This window comes from Argiope bruennichi, chromosome 1 (genome assembly GCF_947563725.1).
Source record: "Argiope bruennichi chromosome 1, qqArgBrue1.1, whole genome shotgun sequence".
Taxonomy (NCBI): Eukaryota; Metazoa; Arthropoda; class Arachnida; order Araneae; family Araneidae; genus Argiope; species Argiope bruennichi.
Window position 1 is genome coordinate 31,176,038 of NC_079151.1, and position 22,384 is coordinate 31,198,421.

The window sequence follows — 22,384 nt, forward strand, 5'->3', positions numbered from 1 at the left end:
CAATGGATAGTGTGGATTATTATAAATATATGTACACTCATTTTATTCATATAAACATATAAATCTATTATCTATAATGAATTATAAAACATAAAATTTGTTTTAAATGATATCTGTTTATTTATTAAGTAAATAATGCAATTTGTAAAAAACTTGAAATGTACCAATCGAATATTATTCGAATTTTTTTTCCTCATTTTTCTACGCTTAAAATCTAAGTAATATTTGTTTTATTCTATGAAAAGCATAAATATAAATTTACTTCATAATTTTTTTACTATCATTTTCGCCTATTTATAACTATTATCTAGACTGTAAATTGTATTTATTTAAAGGAATAAGTTATTAAGATAAAAAATTATTTATCAGCCGTAATTTCACTTCTGTATAACATCAACGGAAATTAAAAAAAATACAAGATGTAATTTATTTGTTTTTATGTTCATTTCATCTGAAGTGTCAAAATTTACAGCATTCTCATTATTCTAGGTGCATTTCCAAATTGAAAAAAATTAACATTCATCAAAATAATTTTTTCTTTTTACATTCATATCTTCTCATCAGCGAAACGTCTAAATATCTTTGATGGGAGGGTTTGACTTTGATTAAACGAGTTTTACCTGCAATTAAAAAGGAATAAAAGAACGCCGTTAATACTTTAGTTACACCTCATTAATGTAAACAAATATGCGAAGAAGGCTATTTTGCATGCACATTCGGCGTGGCCTTGTTTGACATCTTGCTTCTTGCTTAGCAGAGTCCCTTTCCTATTTCTTTTTTTTTTCTTGACCATGAAATCCACACGATTCCCACGTGAGAAAGAAGGCATCCATAGGTGAATGAGCCAGGAAGATTGATATAAATAGTGACCACCTTACCATCTTGGTCATTCGTGGTCATCAGATCTCAGTTTCCTCAGGTTCTTTCCTGTTCACTCCTCAAGCATTATGAAATTCGTGAGTAATATATTCATCTTTTCATTTTTCATTCGATTGGTCACAAAATTTTTAACTAACTAACTTCATTCAACCAAATTTTAGATAGCTTAAAAGGCTGATTGTTCTTATAATGTTGATTCTAAAGTAACCTATTTGCTCTTTTTTTCGAAGATATTTCCTATATTTATAGAGTTTATACGTAATTTTGAAATTAAAATAATATATTGTATATTTTATGAGGAATGGGATCTTTAGATTTGAGTTTTTTCTTCTTCTTCTTAAATATGTATCACATTTCGAATTCTTAATTTTAAAATAATGATCAAGATTTATATGTTATTAAGGGAATTAATTTATCAATTTTATATCATTACCTTAATTTTTAAATGGGTTCTATGAATTTGTATAACAATAATAATATACAACCGACCAATTGTTATTTTATAACAATTCATTCGTAACTTCGAATAAAGAGATTACAAAAATGTAAGTTGAAATAACATTGGTAAAGATTTTAGATTTATAATTTTTTGTTACTTCTTACGTGTATTTATATTAGTTTATAGAGTATTTGTAAGTGAAAAGTTTTTTAAAACTTTTAATTTCTGTCTTTTATATAAATATTCAGTAATAAAATTGCCTTAAAGGATTAAAATTCCTTTATCCCAAAATTAATTGAAGATTTACACAAAGCTTTTAATTAACTATTAATTAAGAAACGCTAATGCCTTAAACACTCCTTAGTTTGTTCTAGTTTAATTTTTTTTTAATAAGGAACTTTAAAATACCGTAAAATATTATTACGTGTAGCTTTTGATATTTCAGTTTATAAAATCCCACTATATTTCGATGTTCTTACTTTTCAGTCTATATTCTATCCTCACAACATTTAACAGAATTATTTTTAAAAAAAATTACGATTCTGTTAAAATCGCTAGTTTTCATGACAATAATATCCTTTGAGCATCAATTGTGTTATATTAGAGTTCAACGAACTGAAATATACAAGTGAAGTATTAAATAAAAATATTCTATGAAAAATTTCATTTATTGGAAGTATTTCGAAAACTTTGTTGAAATATTTTAAAGGGGAAAAAAGAAAAAAGATATTTTTGCTCTTAAAGTCTTGCTGTCTTGAAATTCTCATAAATTACTAAACTGTAAATAAATGCATCTCATATAAAAAATGATTTCTTCAATTTAGCTTCCAAAAATATTTTAAATTTGTAAAACCCTAAGCAAATATATTCAACTGATCATTTTTTTACAGATCTTGGTACCTCTTTTCTTGGCCTCCGTTGCCATGGCTGCCGATATGGGCATGAACATCGCCGGAGCTGCCTACAACTTTGGATACAATACTGGTGATGCCGGTGGCCATAGCAGAGTAGAATCCGGCTCTGGTGGCACAGTCGCTGGTAGCTACAGTTACATTGATGCCAATGGTGACAGACGAACTGTCCAGTATTCCGCCGGACCCGGAGGATACCAGGCTAGCGGTGATGTTGGAGTGGACAGGAGGACAGCCGCAGCAGCAGCTGCTCTTGCTGCAATTGCACCTAAGGCACCAGTCCCAGCACCTGCACCAGCCGCTGCTCCCTGGTACAATCCAGTTCCTGTAGCACCCGCCTTTGTCGCAGGTCCAGCAGGTTACGTAGCCAAGTGGTAAACAGCTTCTTGTAGATTTACGCAATACTTAAATCTCTGCATGAATTGCTCAAAATCATATCAAAGCTTGGATCTTGCGAAATGTAATTGGTTTCGATGTTGTGCCTTAAAAAGATCTGTGGTACACGAACTTTTGTAAATATGGAGAAGAGAAATAAATAGATTTCTTAACGAGTTTTGATTATTCTTTTCTGACTTTAGATTTTATTACAGTTTTATACGCATAAGTGATTTAACTTTCTTTCAAAATATAAAAACTGCGAATAAGAATTATTTTAAATTAAATAAAAATGCATATTGTATGCTAACAATTTGATCATATATACTGTAACGAACATGATGCTTAAAAGTCTTTATTTTCTTCATGAGATTGAAAACAAGATCTTTAACTTTTTTACTTCATTTTTTAAAATATTTTAGAAAACTATTCTTAGTAGTTTTCTTGGATTTATATGCCATTAGTAAATTGGTTTATCCGAAAATCTAAAATATTGCCCTTATTGAATTTTTTCTGACTTATAGAATAAAACTATTTGATTAAAAATCATTGGAAATCAATATCATTACACATAAATTCCATTGATGCTCTTGATTATTTCTTTCGACGTTTTTTCTAAAAGCGGTGAACGACTGAACCTTTTTTAAAACCTGCATGATTTCTGGTTTACTTTAGCTACAAGATTTATCAGTCAATTAGTTAGTAACAACAAGGCATAGGAGGTGCGTCTTCCCCTTGATCTGGGCGTCTCGGGTTCGAATCCCGGTTCGGACATGGTTGTTTTTCTTCTGTGTTCTATCTGTGAATGTGCCCCTCTGTAAAAAGGGATTGTACAATCGAATGTGATGCATTAAGTAATTAAATCGTATTCTTGGCCCTAGTTGGCACTACTGAAAAAACAAGAGATGCCCACTCGGCTAAAATCGTTGACAGTTAATTGTCAGCGGGCTTGTAAAGTGTCATAAGTCACAAAAACCCACTCAACAACAAAGAGTTATAAGTCTCACTAAAACATGAATTTATTCTACAATTATTATTTTTTAAAACTGAATTTTTTTTTTTTTTTTTTTTTTACGAAATTAGTATAAAACTGCAATGTTCTTTGACAGTTTTTTTAACGTTTTTATATTGTGAAAAAAAAAATATTTTGTCTCACCAGATTCCCTTAATGACTCATTTTAGATCGAAGATAATAATTTCTATATTATTACTCATTCAGATGCATAGTGAAAGAAAATGCCCCCCCCCCCCAGTATATACTGCAATCTATTCTCCTGGTAATAACAGCTTTTAAAAATCATGAAGTGTAAGAAGTAATATTTTTGTTCATTGCGATGCCAAGACTAACATTATCTATACAGCTTTGCTAGAGAAGTGGGGAAAGTAGGAATTGACACAGAGATACAGATATCACGGGCATGAATCTTCGGGGTCCGAAGGAAGAGTACTTTTCTGCTTATTTTACGAGTTTAAGCTCAGAAGCGATAAATAAGACTAGAGTGTGGGACATTCATAAATAATCTATTACTATAAAAATTTTTAAATACTCTAGTCGCCAATACTTTCGAGATGCCACAGTGTTCATGGCACTCTAATGGACTATTACAACTGGTCCTTAGATTTGTTTTCTATAGAATCGTAACTGAAATGAAAATCAATAGCATCTATCTCTTGTAAGAAATGAAAATTCCGATTCATGAAAATTAACTTCTGATCGTTTGAGTTATCAGCCAGATGATCACTTCTGACATTCCTTTATTTAAATGATTTTAGATATTCACAATTAAATAGCTATTGAGTTTCAATAAATCCTCTGTTTCCTAAAAACCACTGCGGGAAATCCTTTATTTTTCAGATTATGAAAATAAATGCATATAAAGATATTTTCGGAACTATAGAATCACAGTAGCGAAACAATTTTAAAATAAATAGTTCCCATTACATAATATTTATTTGATGAAAGCTTTAATCCAGCTTAAACAAGGGATATAAGGTTTCTATTAATACATTTTACAACAATCCCTAAAAGGAAGTTCTCTGCAAAAACCATTTGCTCCCTGCAGCTAACATTTAAATCCTTGCATCAGATAAACAGTCTAGACTTGCGACGTAAGTAAAGAAGGCGTTTGTCCACCGGGAAGAACGGTGACAATGAAAACCTTTTCCCGCCATCGAATGGAACTGCCCCCTACGCGATAATTATCTCAAGTAGGGTTATTTTTAGGCATCCCTTTCCAGCAATGACGTCAGAATTCCCTCCCACTCCCATTACGAAATCCGAGTGCAGGTGCCCTGTCTATTTCATTGATCGCATCTGGGTAAACAGGCATACCTGGCACCTTCAAGAACAAAAAAACACCCCACAATTGCTAGCTTTTCGCCAAATCAACGCCACGCGTTTCTGGTATTGCAGCTGTATTAGATGCAATTTCTGGAATGGGGTTGGGATTATGATTACTTCAACAGCTATTCTTAGCAATAAGAATTTTCTGAATGGAATGCATTTTAACCGTTCCATTTCGTCTTCTTCAGTAAAATTTGGTCTATGGGGGAAATGGAAATATTTCTTCAAAAAAAGTAATAATCGATTTTTCAATTTTAGTCTTATAAAACAGGAAATATAGCTTTAGAAATGTATAGCTAGTATAAAGCCGAAACATCATAAATGTACCTTTAAAAATGTAAATAACTGCATACATTATGGTAGAAATAAAGTTTTTTTTTTGTTCGTTTTCTTTTGTCTTGGTCCAAATCTTGTTTTTCCTACAACATTCGATGCGTAGTAAAAAAAAAAATATATTTTTGTTAGAATCGTATGAAATTGTATACAACAATCTTAAACATTGTGTAGTTAGAAAGCATATTTCTATTTATTTCTGTGTATTAGCATAATTTTAATGGTCTATTCATAATAGAAAATATGTATTTTTAATAGCGGAAAAATGTATAATTATACGACATTCAATATATTTTAAGATTATCATTATTTAGCATATCAAAATGAAAATATGTTCATCGTATCCATATTCACATATTATATTAATTTTGGAATATATTTAATTGTAATTCTGTTTGTTTCTGCGGATACTGATTTCTAGTTAAAAATTTCATAATTGCCTTTTGATTAGTTATAGAGATTTATAATGAAAATGATTCATTTTTTTTCTTTATATAATATTTTAAGTCGTGTGTAAAATTTATTTGCAATTAAATTATTAAATTCCCTTTATTTGCCACAATAATTTCGACTATTTTTATGTCACGAACATCCTAATTACCCTTTAGAATGATCGGGAATCAAAAAATATTCTTATATTTCGAGTCTTTGTAAGCATTTTGCAAATACAATTAGGAGTACAAAATGAAAAACAACCAGTCTTCTCACTTTTATACGTTGAAAGGATTCTGTGAAGGTTTTGCAAGAACTGGATAGAACATGTGTTGTTGCAACTACCCTCGGGTCATTTTTTAAAAGTGAAACTGAATTAAAAATAATGTAAAATGCACGTTCAATTTAAATTTGTATAGATTATGTTATTGAGTTCTAATTAAAAACAATTTTCAACTATACAATTTTAATACTGCAATAAATAGCAGAAAGTGTTTTAAATTTATTTCCTACATTTTGAATTTGGTTTCTCAAACAAACTACCGGGTACAAGTATGTTAAGTGATGATTAAGCAATAATTATGCTCTAAAAATACTAAAACATTGGATTTCATCGAGAAAATACACGAATACAGAATTTTATACTTACACTATATGAAAAAGTACGTATAAAATAGATTATATAATTCCATCAATGCAAATATGAAAAATACTATGTTAAATGATAATATTTATTGTAAACATTGATTCAAACGCCATTCAAGAACAATCAAAAATCATTTCACGAAAGATTTTATCACATGTATGCATAAGAATAGGGAGAATTCCACCCACATGATCAGATCAGCTTTCTTCCCCCTCGACCCACTAAAAAATTCTTTAAACCTAAGAAAATATGTAATAACTCAAAGGGTCAAAAGGTCTCATATATTATATATTAATATAAAAAATTAGGATGGTTGGTAAGAAAAAGTTTTTAGAACAAATGAAGATTTTGAACATTTAGTGAATTTTAACGTAAGAACGTTTTCAAATCAAATAAATCTAATTATATATAAGTAAATTACATATAAGTATATTGGGAAAAAGAAAAAGGAAATAACAATTTCATGAAAGCCTTAGTTATCCTATAAGTAGTTAAATAAGAATAAGTCTTTTTTATCTTTGACGGTCCCCCCCCCAAAAAAAAAACAACAACAACCCACGGAAGACCAATCTATAAAATCAACGAATTACTATTTGGGTAAGTTGATATCTCAATCCCTATTATTTTGATGGAAGAATGAAAATATTTCAAGCACAATTCGTTTATTTTATTGATGATAAATTATTTTGGATAAAACTATCAAGCCACAGGAATATGTAAAAAGTTTGTTTTTCACGGTCAAAATGGACTATTTTAACACTCGAAGAAAAATAACAGATATTAAAGAATATAGAAGTTATTAATATTCAGATGCTAAGATTAGGAATATTGCAAAAAGATAAACATCAGAAGACTGATTAATTGCTGTTTATTATTCATAAATGAAACTGACGATAATAGTATTCGTCTTTCATGAATTTTAAATACTAGAATAAAATTCGTTTTTCTTATATTATTGTTTCATATTCGTTAATTATAATAACTACATAATGGCTAGTATTATTTGATGAATAAGCTATTATTTGATGAATGATCCTGTATTTTGTCGAATTTGCTAAGTAAACCATACAATTTTCTTCTAAAATATATGATACAAATTTAAATGTAGGTAGATATTGCCGCACAAGCATAGAGCTTTTGTATTTTAAGTATTAAGGTAAGCAAGATATTTTCTAGAAAGACGCCGTAAATTAACAGTTCATTGACATGCCGGCACTTCTTTAATAACTTTGATTGTCTCTCTCTCTAGAATCTTAATGATTCCAAGATAATGGAAACGGAATAAAATGCGCAGCTTATCAAAATATAATAAAACACGATTCTCAAACTAATGAAAAAAATCCTAGTAGTAAACTAAAAAAAAAAAAATGTTAGATCAAAAGGCAATGGTAGAACCATTTTATGAAGAGATAGAAGAAAAATAAAATTTTATGTGCTCAGCATACTCCACATTTAAATTCATAGGGGATGAATCTATGAGGATGAGAAAGAATCAAAGCAAATTAAAAAATTATTTTTAATGAAAATTTTAAAAAAGTGAAACAAGCGTAGGTTAAAAAAATATCGAAGTTTAAGGTCGAAAACCAATTTACTATCTCTAACTTTTAAGATATTACCTCTTTAGAAATACTTTTAGACAACGTTTTTTGTTATTAAAAATCGATCATTCACCTAATCGATTATATTCCAATATCCAATGCCAAAGGAGATATACGAAAAAAAATAAATTTAGTTCCTCTCTAGTTTCCACCTCTTAAAATGGTTATTGCATTTAGGAACTTCGCCGATAAATTTATCTTCCATGCAACATACCCTTTCTTCTTTCATGTCTAATATACTTTCAACAAATATATACAGGGTTTAGAAAGAGATTTTGGCCATAAAATAAACTTTGCGTGCATGCAATATCAAGTACAAAAAAGACAAAAATATATATAATAATAAATAAAATAATGAAAATGAAAAATAAATAGCGGCAGTCAATCATTCATTCAGTCAAGAAATAAACAAAGTTCTCAACAAATATTAAATAAACTTAAGTAAATATTTTCTGAATACTTATGAATCCCAGTCTAAACATAAATGCAGAATTTGCTAAAAAGTTTTCATGTCATGATAATTCCATGTGAATCATCATGACATATTTGCCTTTTGTTCGTATTGAATATAATCGGATTTACATATCAGAAACCAATTCCTGTTCATTATCTACAATGATAATGCACCATTTCTGATCATTCATTCCGACACATATTGCTTCCTTTTACTTGCATTGTTTTATCCACATCTTGTTTTCTTCTAAATTTGAACGAAATACTCAACATCCGTCTTGTAGATTAATTTTCTTTCGGCATTGCAATGTATATGCAGGAACAAATGATTTTTAATTTGGGGTAATTATTAATTAATTTCCATCTTATTTTCAATGGAATTATTATTTAATTGCATATTATTTTTCAGTTCTTTATAGATGCGAAAATCAAAAATTATAAATAGCTTATGAAAAACCTAATAAAATAAAAAAAAAAGTCGGAAGAGGAAAGAGTTTTAAACAATTTTAAAAGAAACATGATGTTCAACGAGAAGAAAAAAACACACCCTTTATTCGGTTGAAAAATCTGAGTTTCCGGATATTTTTCGATGAAAACAAACGACAAAGTGAAAGCAAAGATTAAAAGCACACACACAAAAAAAAGGATCATGAACTGCTGTTGTTAATCAACAAAGGACTAAAAGAAACGAAATAAAGAGAAACAGATAAATATAAGTAAGTAATCTGAGAGACTAACCAAAACAAAAAGCATGGAAAAATAAAAAAAAAAGGAAAAAAGCAGAAAGGGAGCAAGAAAAGCAAAGGATGAACCATTAGTGGAAATGAGTCAAAACAATAAGTTTATTTACTTCGTTAAAAAAGGGATATCCAATATTATCTTTTCATGATTCTGGATCCCTTACGAAAGAAAAACATGCTATAAAAGGTACCGTTTTTTTAATTTTGAAATGGCCAGCGAAAAAATAAGTGTCCTTCCATTTTTTTATATTAATGTTTATGTATGTCATTAATACTATAACTACTCGTAAATGATTATAACTAGATATTTTCCAACCAAAGTTTATCGATCGACAACAACAAAAACCTTAAAAAATGTATTCAAAATTATCTTAGTTTGCCTGCATTATATTTTATGTCGTAACTTCTGATAACTATATTTTATATCGTAATGATTTTTCCAACGAGAACTTCGGAAACTATGAAGGTTGGAAATTTAATAACAACATATATATTATTACTGCTTATGTAATACAGGCGACCATTTGAATTGGGACGTTTTCGATGTAGACTTCAATATCACACACAACTTCTTTTCAGCGACATGTAGACACAACAATGGGGAATATAATAGAATTTCTGAAATAAATTTGGTTGTTGGTCTAGATGGAACGATATATCATTTAACAAGCTGAGGAACAGCTTGATTATAAAGATCACGGACTAACTTTTTTTCTTTATGATACATACAGATAGTATAAAAAGCACTTACTTAGCACATTATTACAAATGCTTTTTCTATTTTTTTTTCATCAGAGTTATTCAAAAGTACTGGATTAATATATGTTTTAGCAACAAACTGGTTACTGTAGTCGGGTTTATATTCCTTGCCTCCCTTTCATTCAAATGAAAATATCGACAAACTCACTCGTTAGGTTCTTTAGGAAGGTGACCTACCGATATATATTGGAACAAAGTCAGACTTTTTCGTCAGATGTAGTCTAGAAGCTCCAAGATACAACTGGCACACTTTATATTGACCCCTTCATTCGTGGATAGATTGCAAACAAATTAAACAAGTTGTTAGAATTATTACAATAATTTCATTAATGTAGTCAATCCAAGCAATCCATTGTTACGTAGTCAGTCTATGCAAACCAATATAATGTAGTCAATTCATTGTTATGCAGCCAAATTTATGCAATACATTATTATGTAGCCAATTCATGCAATGCATTATTATGTAGCCAATTAATGCAATCCGTTGTTGTGGAGTCGATCTCTTCATTTTCCATTATAATGTACTCAATAAAATCAATCCATCTTTATGCGGTCAATCTTTGCAGTCCATTGTTATGTACTCGATCCATGCAATCCATTGTTATTTGTTTGGCAATCCATACTCATGCTAACTTATACAATGTTGGGAATCATTACGAGGGAAAAAACATGATTTCATTTCATAACATAAGAATTTAGATGATGTATGTATTTACATTATTCATTATGTGACAGCTGTATCAAGGAATCAATTGAATTAAATAAAGATTTGTGATTTGAATTAAAATAAATACAGTATAAAGGATAGTCATATCAGTGACTCTCCGCCTCGCTAGAAGACACACGGATAAAGAAAACTGAATGATCGGATCGCCGCAGCAGCAATATTGGTGGGAACTGTGGTTGAGTTCTAAGGACCATCACCGGTCACGGTATAACCCATCCCAAAGGTCCCGTTATCGATGGGAGGAGCCAGATCCTCTTACCTATTTATGTACCCACTACGGTGGCGAGATCCAATCACCATGCCGGAAGCATCTTCTCCTCTTTTTGAGGTGCCCCACCAGAGATGGGCCAGTATAAAGGATAAGCGAGTATGAATTAAGAAGTAAAAGAAAATATTTTGCAAAAATTTTAAGTTAAGACTGTATTGGAAAATATACTTAATTATTGAGCATTTCATTTGATTATAAGATATTAGAATTTTATATTATTAACATATTTATTCTAGATTCATATTTAATCATTTTTTTTTCATCAAAAATTACAAGTCGCGTCAAACATGAAGCTTATGAAATAATCCACACAATCTGAAATAAGATATTCAAATTTTCATCAAATCCAATAATCCTCTGATCTCAATTTGATGAAACCCCAGTCGAGGCGAGAGTAGATTTATGACACAGACAGCATTAAGAATGTCCCTTTCGACAACAGAAAAGAGTTTGAAAAATGGTCGACCGCACCGATACGCTAGGAACAGGAATCTGTATTTTAATTTCAGCGCCCACATGATTCATTCGGGCGGGAGAAGTTCGCGAACTGGAATTCCGAATACATTCGTAATTTATGGTTGGAAAGCATCAGAGGATAATGATGTTATCGTCGAAAACTATTTTTCCTTTCGAATTTCGTTGTTTTCCCATTTTAGAATAGGGAGGGTGTTCTGGTGTTTGATAATGGATTAAAGTTAGCAGCAAGTGTTACTGTTAGCCCGTTCTGTTTTGGAGTGTTGTTATTATCAAATTACGTTTGTTTTACTGGGATAATTATTTCTGAGCTGAACAGGAAATGAAGTTATTGTATTTAATGTCACCTGCAATTGTATCCAGCGGTAAATACGGATTTTTTTTTTAACTGAGCAAACAGTTGATATTTGTAGAATTACATTAATTTTCTTAAATTAATGTAGATAGAAAACGGATTTATTTACTTAGAAGAATTAACGGCATTTTTCTAAAGAATAAAAATACTGAGTTTAACTGAGTAAACTAACCCAAATTTTAGCAAAGTTGACAGTAAAATTTTATGTCGAGGAGGCATAAAGTTGGAAGTAGTTTTCTTAAAATAACTTTTATTGATTATTAAGTATAAATTCAATGTGCTCATTACTGGAGCAATCATAATAATAAGTTAAATATTAAAATCAAAGTTCAAATTAACATTACCAGACCTTCAGTCAACAGATTCGAACCATTCATCCTTTTTGTCTAACATTTAAACGACTTGAAAGAAACCATCTTAAAATGGTGAAGCAACAAACCAGTTGCACATAGCTAACTTCTCTTCCGCCTCGACCGAAGGGCTTAAACCATTTCTCATATTCCGCCTAAAAATATACTTACACGAGGCGAGTTTAAATAGTAGCCAAATTTGCATGGCAGTTGCTGCCAACCACAAATAACGAAACTTAAAAAAAAAAAAAAAGAAAAAAAAAGAAAAGAAAGTCGAGTTCGAATTGGTTTATTTACTTGAGATCATGGCGCGGAATTGGAAAAAACACAAGGACGCCATAAAAATTCAGATCTGAAATATATTTCTGTATGGATCTTTTGCAAATGTCCAACAATTTCAATTGTCCTTATATATATATATACTTACAATAATTAATGTTATATTTTTATGAAATCTTTGAAAAACAACTGATTTAAATAGATAATCAATTATGAACTGTTACAAAAAGTTAATTCACTGAACTAAAAATTAGCATGAATTATTAGTTATTATATAATTTAAAAAAATCAAAGCTTTAAAATATCAAATTCAATCAGTTAACTATTATTTTTATGAACAGATCCAATAATTTAACTTCGAAAAACAGAACAGAGCAAGAAAACATTAATAAATCTAGAAATAATATTTCAGAACTGAGTAGATTTGAAAAATTTAAATTAACTGCAGAAGTTATAGATAACTGGAAGACGCAAGAAGCCACAACCATAAAATCTAATATGTTGACTTTTCATCAAATTTTTTCTATCAAATTTCGAACGAAATCATTCTTTGTGAAGTAGTGGCGGATTTAAGTGTTTGGCAGCCCAATGTACTGCACACTATGAAGGCATTCTTTTAATTCGATGATCAATTTAGTTTTACAGTTCCACATATTTTTCGGAAATTAATGATTCATTTTAGTTTAATCTTTTTTACTTTTTTTTAACTTTGTGAAAATATGTTTTTATGTTGAATCCAGATTCCCCGACATTCACGTTTGAGCATAATATTATTGAAACAGAAGTTCAGTATTTATTAATTATTAGTAACTAAATGAATATGATGAAATATGCAGGAACGAGATCAATTATTATTGATTAAGCCTTAATAATATATTCTAATAATTCTTATTTCCCAGAATTTCTGTATATTATAAACTTATTTATTTGGAAAGTGAGAATATAATTTTTTAATTTACTTGATTGCGTTTTCCTTTCAGCTTAACGGCCCTAAACATTTGCCTCATCTGCCTAATTGAAAATCCGCTAATATAAGGAGACATATCTCTTCATCCACTTAAATCCATATGATTGCGATAACTCAGAAAACAATTCTTTAGATAAATAAAAGTTGTTATATGGCTCTTGCCACCATAAGTTTAGTCAACAATTTAATCAAATTTTCGGCAAAATAGATTTAAAAAAATATATATCCAGTTTTTTCCACGGTCTCTAGTAGCACACAAATGTTATACAATATTGTATGACATTGATCTATATTCGCAATGCTGTTTAATATTGTAAAATATTGTTTTATATCGTATAATATCGCATAATATTGTAAAATATTGTTTAATATCATATAATATCGCATAATATTGTAAAATATTGTTTAATATCATATGATATCGCATAATATTGTAAAATATTGTTTAATATCATATAATATCGCACAATATTGAACAATATTGTGCGACATTCTTTGCTACCTAGGGTATTATGAAACTTAAAACACGTTATAATATGCCAATTTAGAAGTTTATCAACGGTAGAACACTATGTGGAAACGCTGGTGTCTCATACAATTCCATTTTCACTCTAAGGAAATGCTTAATAATCCTCAAATTAGATTAAAAATGTGAAAATTCAAATGCAAAGGAGATGAATTTAAATTGCCATTTGAAAACAGTTATCATAAACCTCATATCAAAATGTTTTTTTATTATTTGCATACAAATACTAAGAATTTTAAAAAAATGTAGACGATGTGATATATTTCTCAACTCCAATTTTGTTGCACTCGAAAGTAAATGACAATCCTACTTTACCAAGATTTATATGATACATATTAATAATTGCATAATAATTAATAAAACAACTGGTTTTGGCTCAGATACAAAAGTATCTTTTTTCATTTACTAAGAAGAAACATTTCAAGACCTTTTTTTTCTTTGAAATAATAACTTTCATCTAACCGAGCATTTATGGTTATCTTTCTTCGCATTCTTACGAAGTATATGCCCAACTAATGTTTTATTCGCTCATAAGTTGTCTTTTCGAGTGCAAAAAATAAACCTAAGGTCGCCTTTTTTTCCCCCTCGTTCATATTTCCCAAGACATCGTTTCCAAGAAGGAAATGATGACAGAACAACTTCTATAATTTGATTTTCATCATGCTTTTGGGATCCATAGTTCGCTTACGTAACCACAGTTCCCGCTCAACTCATGCACCTAATGAGATTACAGGGCCATTTTTTTTCCCTGAGTCCCTGCGCGACAATTTAATATTTCCGAAGGCTTTTGTCGTCCCTTTTACAAGCATTTTCCAGAGCCCTTACGGGGTAAATTGCTTTTCTCCATTCAATTATTGTCAGCTTATGTCCTTGTTTCAGTTTAAGGAGGCTCACCGGAAAGAAGGATGCTTGGACTCGGTTAAGAGTCTATACGTTGAAAAAAAAACACTACTTCTACAGATTTTTTTTTTGTATCCGATGTTACATATTTATTTTTAAAACCGAATTGTTATGGATTAGTTTTTGAGATCTTTCTAAATGTTTGATTTCAGTCGTATTTAATGTTATTTTTATTTGCATGATTAATGATTAATTTGAACTTTTTCGAATAACAAAGTATAAAGAGAAAATATTGTAATCGTCAAAAATTTTGACGAGAAACCACGTTAAGATTTAGACCATAGGTTCCCAAAGTGGTCCAGGTGGACCCCCAGGGGTTCATAGGAGACCACACGGAGGTCCACGTAGACGTGAAAAGAAAACAGGGGTTCACAAGTTGTAAGTGGGGGTCCACGAAAAATTTTCTGGTTTTCATAATAAAGAAAAAAAAAATTGGCTTGGATTTACCTATCAATGTAGGCAGGTAGCATCATTCACTAGGTAGGTACTCAAAAATATTCGAGACTCAGTTCAAACACAGAATTGAATAGAACAATAGATAATAGTACACCACATGTCGAGACTTGCCGCCCGTGCGCCCGCTCGTCCGGGATGCTTGTTTAGACCTGCAAAGGGATGAAATGCGACTTGCGCTGAGCTTTCAATCCACGTTAGTATAAACTAATAAATAGGACAAGTATTATTTTAATAAATAGGACAAAAGGAAATGTGCTACTTTTTTTTCTCTTCTTAACACCCCCAATTTGGGGTGATATTTTTTAGGAGTTTGCGAATACAATAGAAATGTAGCAGCAAGGGGTCTACCGAAAATAGTAAAACTTTGAAAGTGGTCCACGAGAAAAAAAAGTTTGTTAACCTCTGATTTAGACGAAAAGCCACATTTCATACCTCTCTGAATCTGAAAAATACGTTCTTTAATATGTCTGTCGCTTTGAATTCGAATAGGATAATTTAAAAACATAGTAGGTTAGAGAAGTGAAAATAAATATGTAATCACAGACTGACTACTCCCCCCCCCCGCCCCCGAAGGCACATGGAAAATCCTGAATAACAGGACCGCCGCGACATCAACTTTGGAGGGAATAGTGGTTGAATACTAAGAACCATCACTGGCCACGGTTCAACCATTCCCTAAGGAAGTACGTTCTGTCCTCGATAGGAGGTTGACACCCCCACCAGCTCCTGTACCCTGAAGGATAGTGGGAACAAACTACCAAACCGGAAGCTTCTCATCCTCAATAACGAGGTGCTCCCTCCGCGAGAGTCAAAATAATGTAATCTTAACTTAATCTTTGTAGTTTTCTGTTAAAATTTGGACGAGAATCTTGAAAGGAAGTATGTTGGTCTATATGCATATGAACACGGTAAATGAAAAATGCAAAGAGCTTTATATTGAGAAAATTTGGTACACAAATTTATCAGCAAAATTATAGAAGTATCTTCGTAGACTGTAAATGACGTAAATTGTAGATGGCCAAATCTGTCAAAGTGAGTAGTAGAATTGGTTAATTTGTATATTGAAGTGTCGTTAATGTGGTAACTCAAGACAAAGTATGATACTGATAAATAAAATTTGGCACGTAATTTTGTGACCAAAATTACATATCTGTGTAAAATTTTTGATTTAATCGGTGAAAGGAAATATATATAAATTATGCGCTTTGTTTTCTTTATTTTATTAGGAAGCACAAAACGCACCATGGCATATCACTCGGGCAGCGGGACATTTATGATTGCGGATTGCCGAGACATGAATGGTTTGACACCTTCCTCAGTGCATCGGCACAAACATTACAGTAGATTCAAGGCACACAGAGAATGGTAAAGGGAAAATAGAAAAAAAAGGCTTTATATTATGTATTATAGAAATTAGTCAAGTAATATTTGTAATTAATTTTAATTACCTAATACTATAAAACAATTACAACCAGAAAGTAAACATTGGGTTACCACATGCATTCAAGGGAATCACACGTCGATTGAAGAAATCTTGAAAAGTTCGTTTCCCGTTGTGAAGAGTTACCAGTCAATGTTCGCCTAGTCGCCAAAGGCAGAGTTTGGTCATCCTCTTTGGCAACGCATTACATTTCTGGCGATTGGAAAGAATTCTCGCTACACTATGTATTAGAAACCCGAGAGAAAGATACTTCCATAAATTAAGATCGGTATCTTTACATTTAAGATACACAGAGCTCCTTCCCCTCCCCTCCTCCAAAAACGAAAAGAAAAGCTCTAAAAGACATACTGCAAATAGTTAGTGTACTTTCGGTATTTAAGATAAATGAGAGACTTTAGCAAGATATCGAATTGAGTAATTTTTGAAACTATTCTCTAAGTTAAATTTCTCAATAAGGTAAGAAAATAAAAAAAAGGTGGAGGGGAATGAGCTTGGGTAGGGGGTAGGGGTCTTTTAAAGTAAAAATAACCAATCTTACTATTCAATTTTTACATTAACGGTTGGAGTATTTGAAAAAATTCAATAAAAATTTAGAACAAGAATGTTCAGAAAACTTAATAATTAATTGTATTTGCAATGTTTTCTGCCAAACATTTGTTTTGAAACTTTCATTTTGAAATGTAGGCTTTCAAAATGAAAGACGATTTTTCAAATGACAAATGATTAGGTTCTTTGAAAATGACAGATGATTATGCAAACATTTTTTTTTAATAAAATGTTGAGTAATAGTCTGTCTTTTCCATGTATAAAAAGTCATTGATAAGGCCCAGACTGGAATTAACATTGAAATACATTTAGAAACATATTAACAATAAAAATTCAATTACAAAACATAAATATGTTATGAAACAGGAAAAAAAAATAGCAATTTTATTTTTCATCAAAGAAGAGGCAGCGAATTATGCCATAATATTCAGAAAATGATGACGTCGTTGCAAAAGAAAAGTATTTATTTTATAGAGTCTATTTACAATGTTAAATAATCAGACAATCAATATTAACCTTAATTATAAAAAAACTAATAATAATAATTATTTAATTGAATGAAGTGATAATTTGCTTCAGTACTAAAAAAAAATCATAAGGGAGAATCACTAAATTGCAATAAATGAAATTTGAAAAGAATAAATAATTATTTCTTTTAATCATTCAACATTTTGTATTTCCTTTTCTTGTACTTTTAAAGAACTGTTTTATTGTGATCAAATCAGCTACAAATTATTTTAACAACAACAAAAAATGCCATTATTTGATTTTCGGAATAATTTTATTAAAAGAACCTTCCAAAACAAAAGCAAATTTATTTTGCAGATTCTATGTAAAAGTTTCGATAATCACACGGTTAATATTAGTTTAAATTATTAAAGACAATTATTTAATATCGATCATTACTTAATTGAATAAAGTGATAATTTGATTCCATAGTAAATAACGAACTTTAATAGTGAATTACGAAATTACATTAAATGAAATCTGTAAAAAAATAATTAGTTTTTTTCTATTAAATAAATCACCCAACATTTTGCATTTTTTTTGTACGTTTAAAGAGCTGTTTTGTTATTTTGTAATCAAATCAGCTGCAGAATATTTGTAATAACGAAAAAAAATGTTGTCATTTGATTTTCAAAATAATTTTATTAAAAGAGCTTCCCAGAAAAATTCAAGTTTTTTTTTGTTGCTTTTGCAAACGACGAGGAACTCGATTAAATGAAAAGTTGAAATCTAATTCACAATTCCGTTTCGAGAACACAGAAAATGGAAATTCGCTTAAACAATAGTTCAGTTCGTTTATTTATCTTTTTTTTTCTTCATAAACGAGAAAAATATTTCGCTAAAAATAATTTGTTCCAGCTTGTAATACAAAGACTTTATTAACAAAAGAAAAATGTATGTCAGCAAAACAGATATCTTTTTTCACCTTACACTTCATTCCTCTTTCTATTGAAATGGATTTGTAAAAAAATATAAGGGAAGAATACATTTGCATTAAAAAATAGAGACCTTTCTCGAACAATTTTTTTTGCACTTCTCTGCCAATTTTTGTGGAGATATGAAATTTGCGAACCAGATATCTATGTCATTTTTCTTCGAGCTATATTTTTATATTTTGAATTCATTTTTCTAGTCATTGATGAAAGGTTAATGTAAAAATTGATGTGCTCTCATGTTTTTCACTAACTAATGTTGTTTTATTTAAAAATGTAACGGAAGCTCGTTTTGTTTGTTTTAAAATGACTTCCTTGAAAGTTCCAATTTTTATAAAAAAGAAGCAGATTTATCAGTTTCCTTTTATCTATCCTTTCTCTATATATTATTGCATATATATTTGGTATTTTAATAATTGTTTTTAATAGTATTTTAAGATTTTTCATTTTAATTTTTAGTACTAATTTATTAATTAATACTTAGTATTAACAGCATTTTATTTGTTAAACATGAGAATTTTAAGAATTTTATACAAAAATGTTAATACAAATGACTTATCAGGGTAAAAAAAAATTCCCGTCGAATTGAATTAAAAATTTGCCGATGAAAACAAGCTAAATGGGCGAACATCTAAAAAGATATAATTTCATTAACAATCTGTATTAATACAAAAAAAAAATCGTTTGCACAAAACCTAAGGAAAATGAAAATAGTTTGCTGTAAAATAATTTCAATTTGTTTATAAAAAAGCCTATAACTGAGATGCTTAAAATGATATAACTTTTCTTCATATATAGATTAAAATATTCGTTTCAAATGCTTCTTAATATTTCTACTTTGTAATTATAATTCAATCAAATTTAAAACATTTGCAAACAGCAATTATTATGAATTAAATTAAAATGTTTAGTGTTCAATTGGAATTTTTTTAAGAAACAACAATAGAAAATTTAGGCTCATGCATTTCAGAATAAGCTAAATTTATTCAACCCAAATTAACTATATTCATTGTTAATTAGTATATTCATTGATTTACCAAATAGTTCTAAGCTTAAAGACTATATTCAAATTTTAAATCTGACTAAATGAAGCGATTTACTTTTTTTTTTTAAACAATTCGATATTTTTTAATTGTGTTTTTAATGAAAATACGAGATATTTTAATCATTCTCATATTTCAATCAAATTTACAAATTCATAAAACTAATAATTCTAAAAGTAACATAAGATGATAGATATTCCCAATAAATTTGAAACAAAATTATGCCAAATAAATTTCTTTTTAAAAATGAAATATTTTTGAAATTTGAAATTATTTACTTTTAAATTAAAGTTTACACTTGGAAGTAGATTCTGAAAATAAATTAATTATAGGGTATTTAAATTGCAAAAGAAAGGCAAAATGTATTGCACCAACCGTTACATTATAAATTTACAATTTTTTAAAATCAAAAAAATTTTAAGGAAATAAAATTTATATCCTAGAAAAGCTTATTTTTTAAAATTTTAAAATGACATAGATATAGTGTTGAGTAATAGTAGTAAGTGATGTTATCCTCAAAGATAATGAGGGAAAAATTAAGATTCCGATAAATGTTTATTTAATTAAATGTCTAACTAAAAATCAGAAAAACCATTTTTTAGTTTGCATTTAATACTAAAAAGGTAACGATAGATCAAATCTGGCAGTTGTAGGTTAAACTATGTGCTTAGACAAAATATTAAAGATTTATTTTAAGTAAATTTTTTTACTTCAGCAATTTTATGAAATTGTAATCCGCATGGCAACCACGTTTGTAAACAACATTATCTAAGCAGATGATAAGCATTTATAAATACCGCAAACATTAAGTGAATGAAAGTAATGAAACAGATAGGAGCTTGACATTTATATTTGATAAAAAGTTATATTATACTAACATTTAATAAATCAAAATAAATGTGCGTTTAAAAAAAATTATTTTCTAGATAACTAGGTAATTTTTTATTATAACTAGATAATTCATTTAACATCTTTTTAAACGCATTACCTATGATTATCTCTTTGCCTAATCTATTAAGCCAAAAACTGACTTGAAAAAAAATAAAATGACAACATTAAGTATCAAATTTATGACTTAAGTCTCATTTTTGTTAGAGAAAATCACTTTTGAATTTTAGTACTTTCCTTAATTTGTAATAAATTATCCCTCTTGGCATTTACGTATTAAATTCAAATTATGATTATGAATGTTCTTTCTGCTTGTTCCGAAGGTTCTAAATTACATGCTTTGTCAAATGAAGAACTTTTACCTTGTTTACCAACGTGCTTCGAATAATTTATCTTGAAAATGCGGTTTTTGAACAAGCTCAGATAATATATCGTTCAATGAGATAAATCAAATTAAGGGTGCGGTTATTGTCATTATGATTCGTAATAAAGACGAATACATATCAGAAAAGGGGTTAAATAACAACGACACACTTTTTAATTGAAATTAACACTTAGAAACTCGTAATTTGAAAGGTCAATAAAAACAATCATCCGATTTATTTTTCAATAAAGAAAAGCTGTAATTTAAAAACAGAAATGTTTGATTCTGTTTCAATAATAAATAACAAATTAAAACTATTAAATACTATTCTTTTGAATTTATTTGCCACTCCAAACATTTAAATTTCGAGTGGATAGGATATAAAATTTCTTTAAATATCGAAATAAAATATGTACAAAAAAAAAAAAAAGAAGAACGTCTTTTTCCTTTTCAAAAAGGTTTGACGTCAATGCACGCGTATTTGAAAATTCAAGCACAAAATGAAATTCAAGTATTCATATAATTATTAACTGTTGGCACGAAATGTAAATTTTAGGGGCAATTTTAAGATGATTGATGAATCCATTCTTCACCCTTTTTATTCAGAAGGTGGGGAGTCGAACACGGCACCTGTTGAAGGTCAAATAAAAGAAAAAAAGGATTAAACCTTGATTGAGTGCAGATATTAGAGTTCTAGGAATGTGAAATTTTAGAATTAATTTCATTGTTCTTGGTTTATACTGTTTTTGTTTTTCACAAGATTGATTTTATTCGTGCAGTTTCTAAACCGTGATATAACTTAATAATAGATTTTATTATTATTTAAAAAAAAACTGTCAGCAGTGCCTTTATGATTGAAAACTGTTACTTTTGAAAAATGGCTATGCGAATAATCGAACATATAATTGCAGAGGGTATGTTGTGATATAATGCATAGCTTTTTACTTTCTCACATAAAGGAGAATACAAAATGAAAATATTGTCATCATCTGGAAATTTAACCTCGAGATTTTGATTAATTTTCTCATTTCCTCCCTCCGAAAAACACATTTTTCAAATTAAGTCTGTATCTAAGTCTGCGATCACGGTAACTCAAACATGTTTTGAACTAGACGGATGCAATTTGGAGTATAGCCTTCATACCAAATTTGCAAATTTCAATAAAATTTTGGATGCCTTTCTACTTGTCCGAATGTAAGTAAACTCTTTGATTACTGTGAGGGACTGAAGGACTGGCATAGATGTTTTATATTCTGAAACTCTATGTCAGCCCTTCAGGCAATACAATTCATGAACACCAAAAATAAAAAAAAAATTGGAAAATTAAAAAAAAAACTAAAAAAAAAAAAAAACTTGATAAAGGCTAAAAAACAACAACAAATGGATTAGATTGAATTGGATTAAGTCTCATATCGGAATATGCGGAAACGAGAGTGCAGATGAATATGCAAA

General features: G+C 29.4%; 1 protein-coding gene across 1 annotated transcript; it reads left to right on the top strand.

Moving 5' to 3' along the window:
* The first annotated feature begins 856 nt into the window (after positions 1-856).
* Positions 857-2,780, top strand: LOC129977313 (adult-specific rigid cuticular protein 11.9-like). Its single transcript, XM_056090551.1, has 2 exons — positions 857-956; positions 2,209-2,780. The coding sequence occupies exons 1-2, from the start codon at positions 948-950 to the stop codon at positions 2,605-2,607; spliced, it is 408 nt and encodes a 135-aa protein (XP_055946526.1). The 5' UTR covers positions 857-947; the 3' UTR covers positions 2,608-2,780.
* Positions 2,781-22,384: the final 19,604 nt, after the last annotated feature.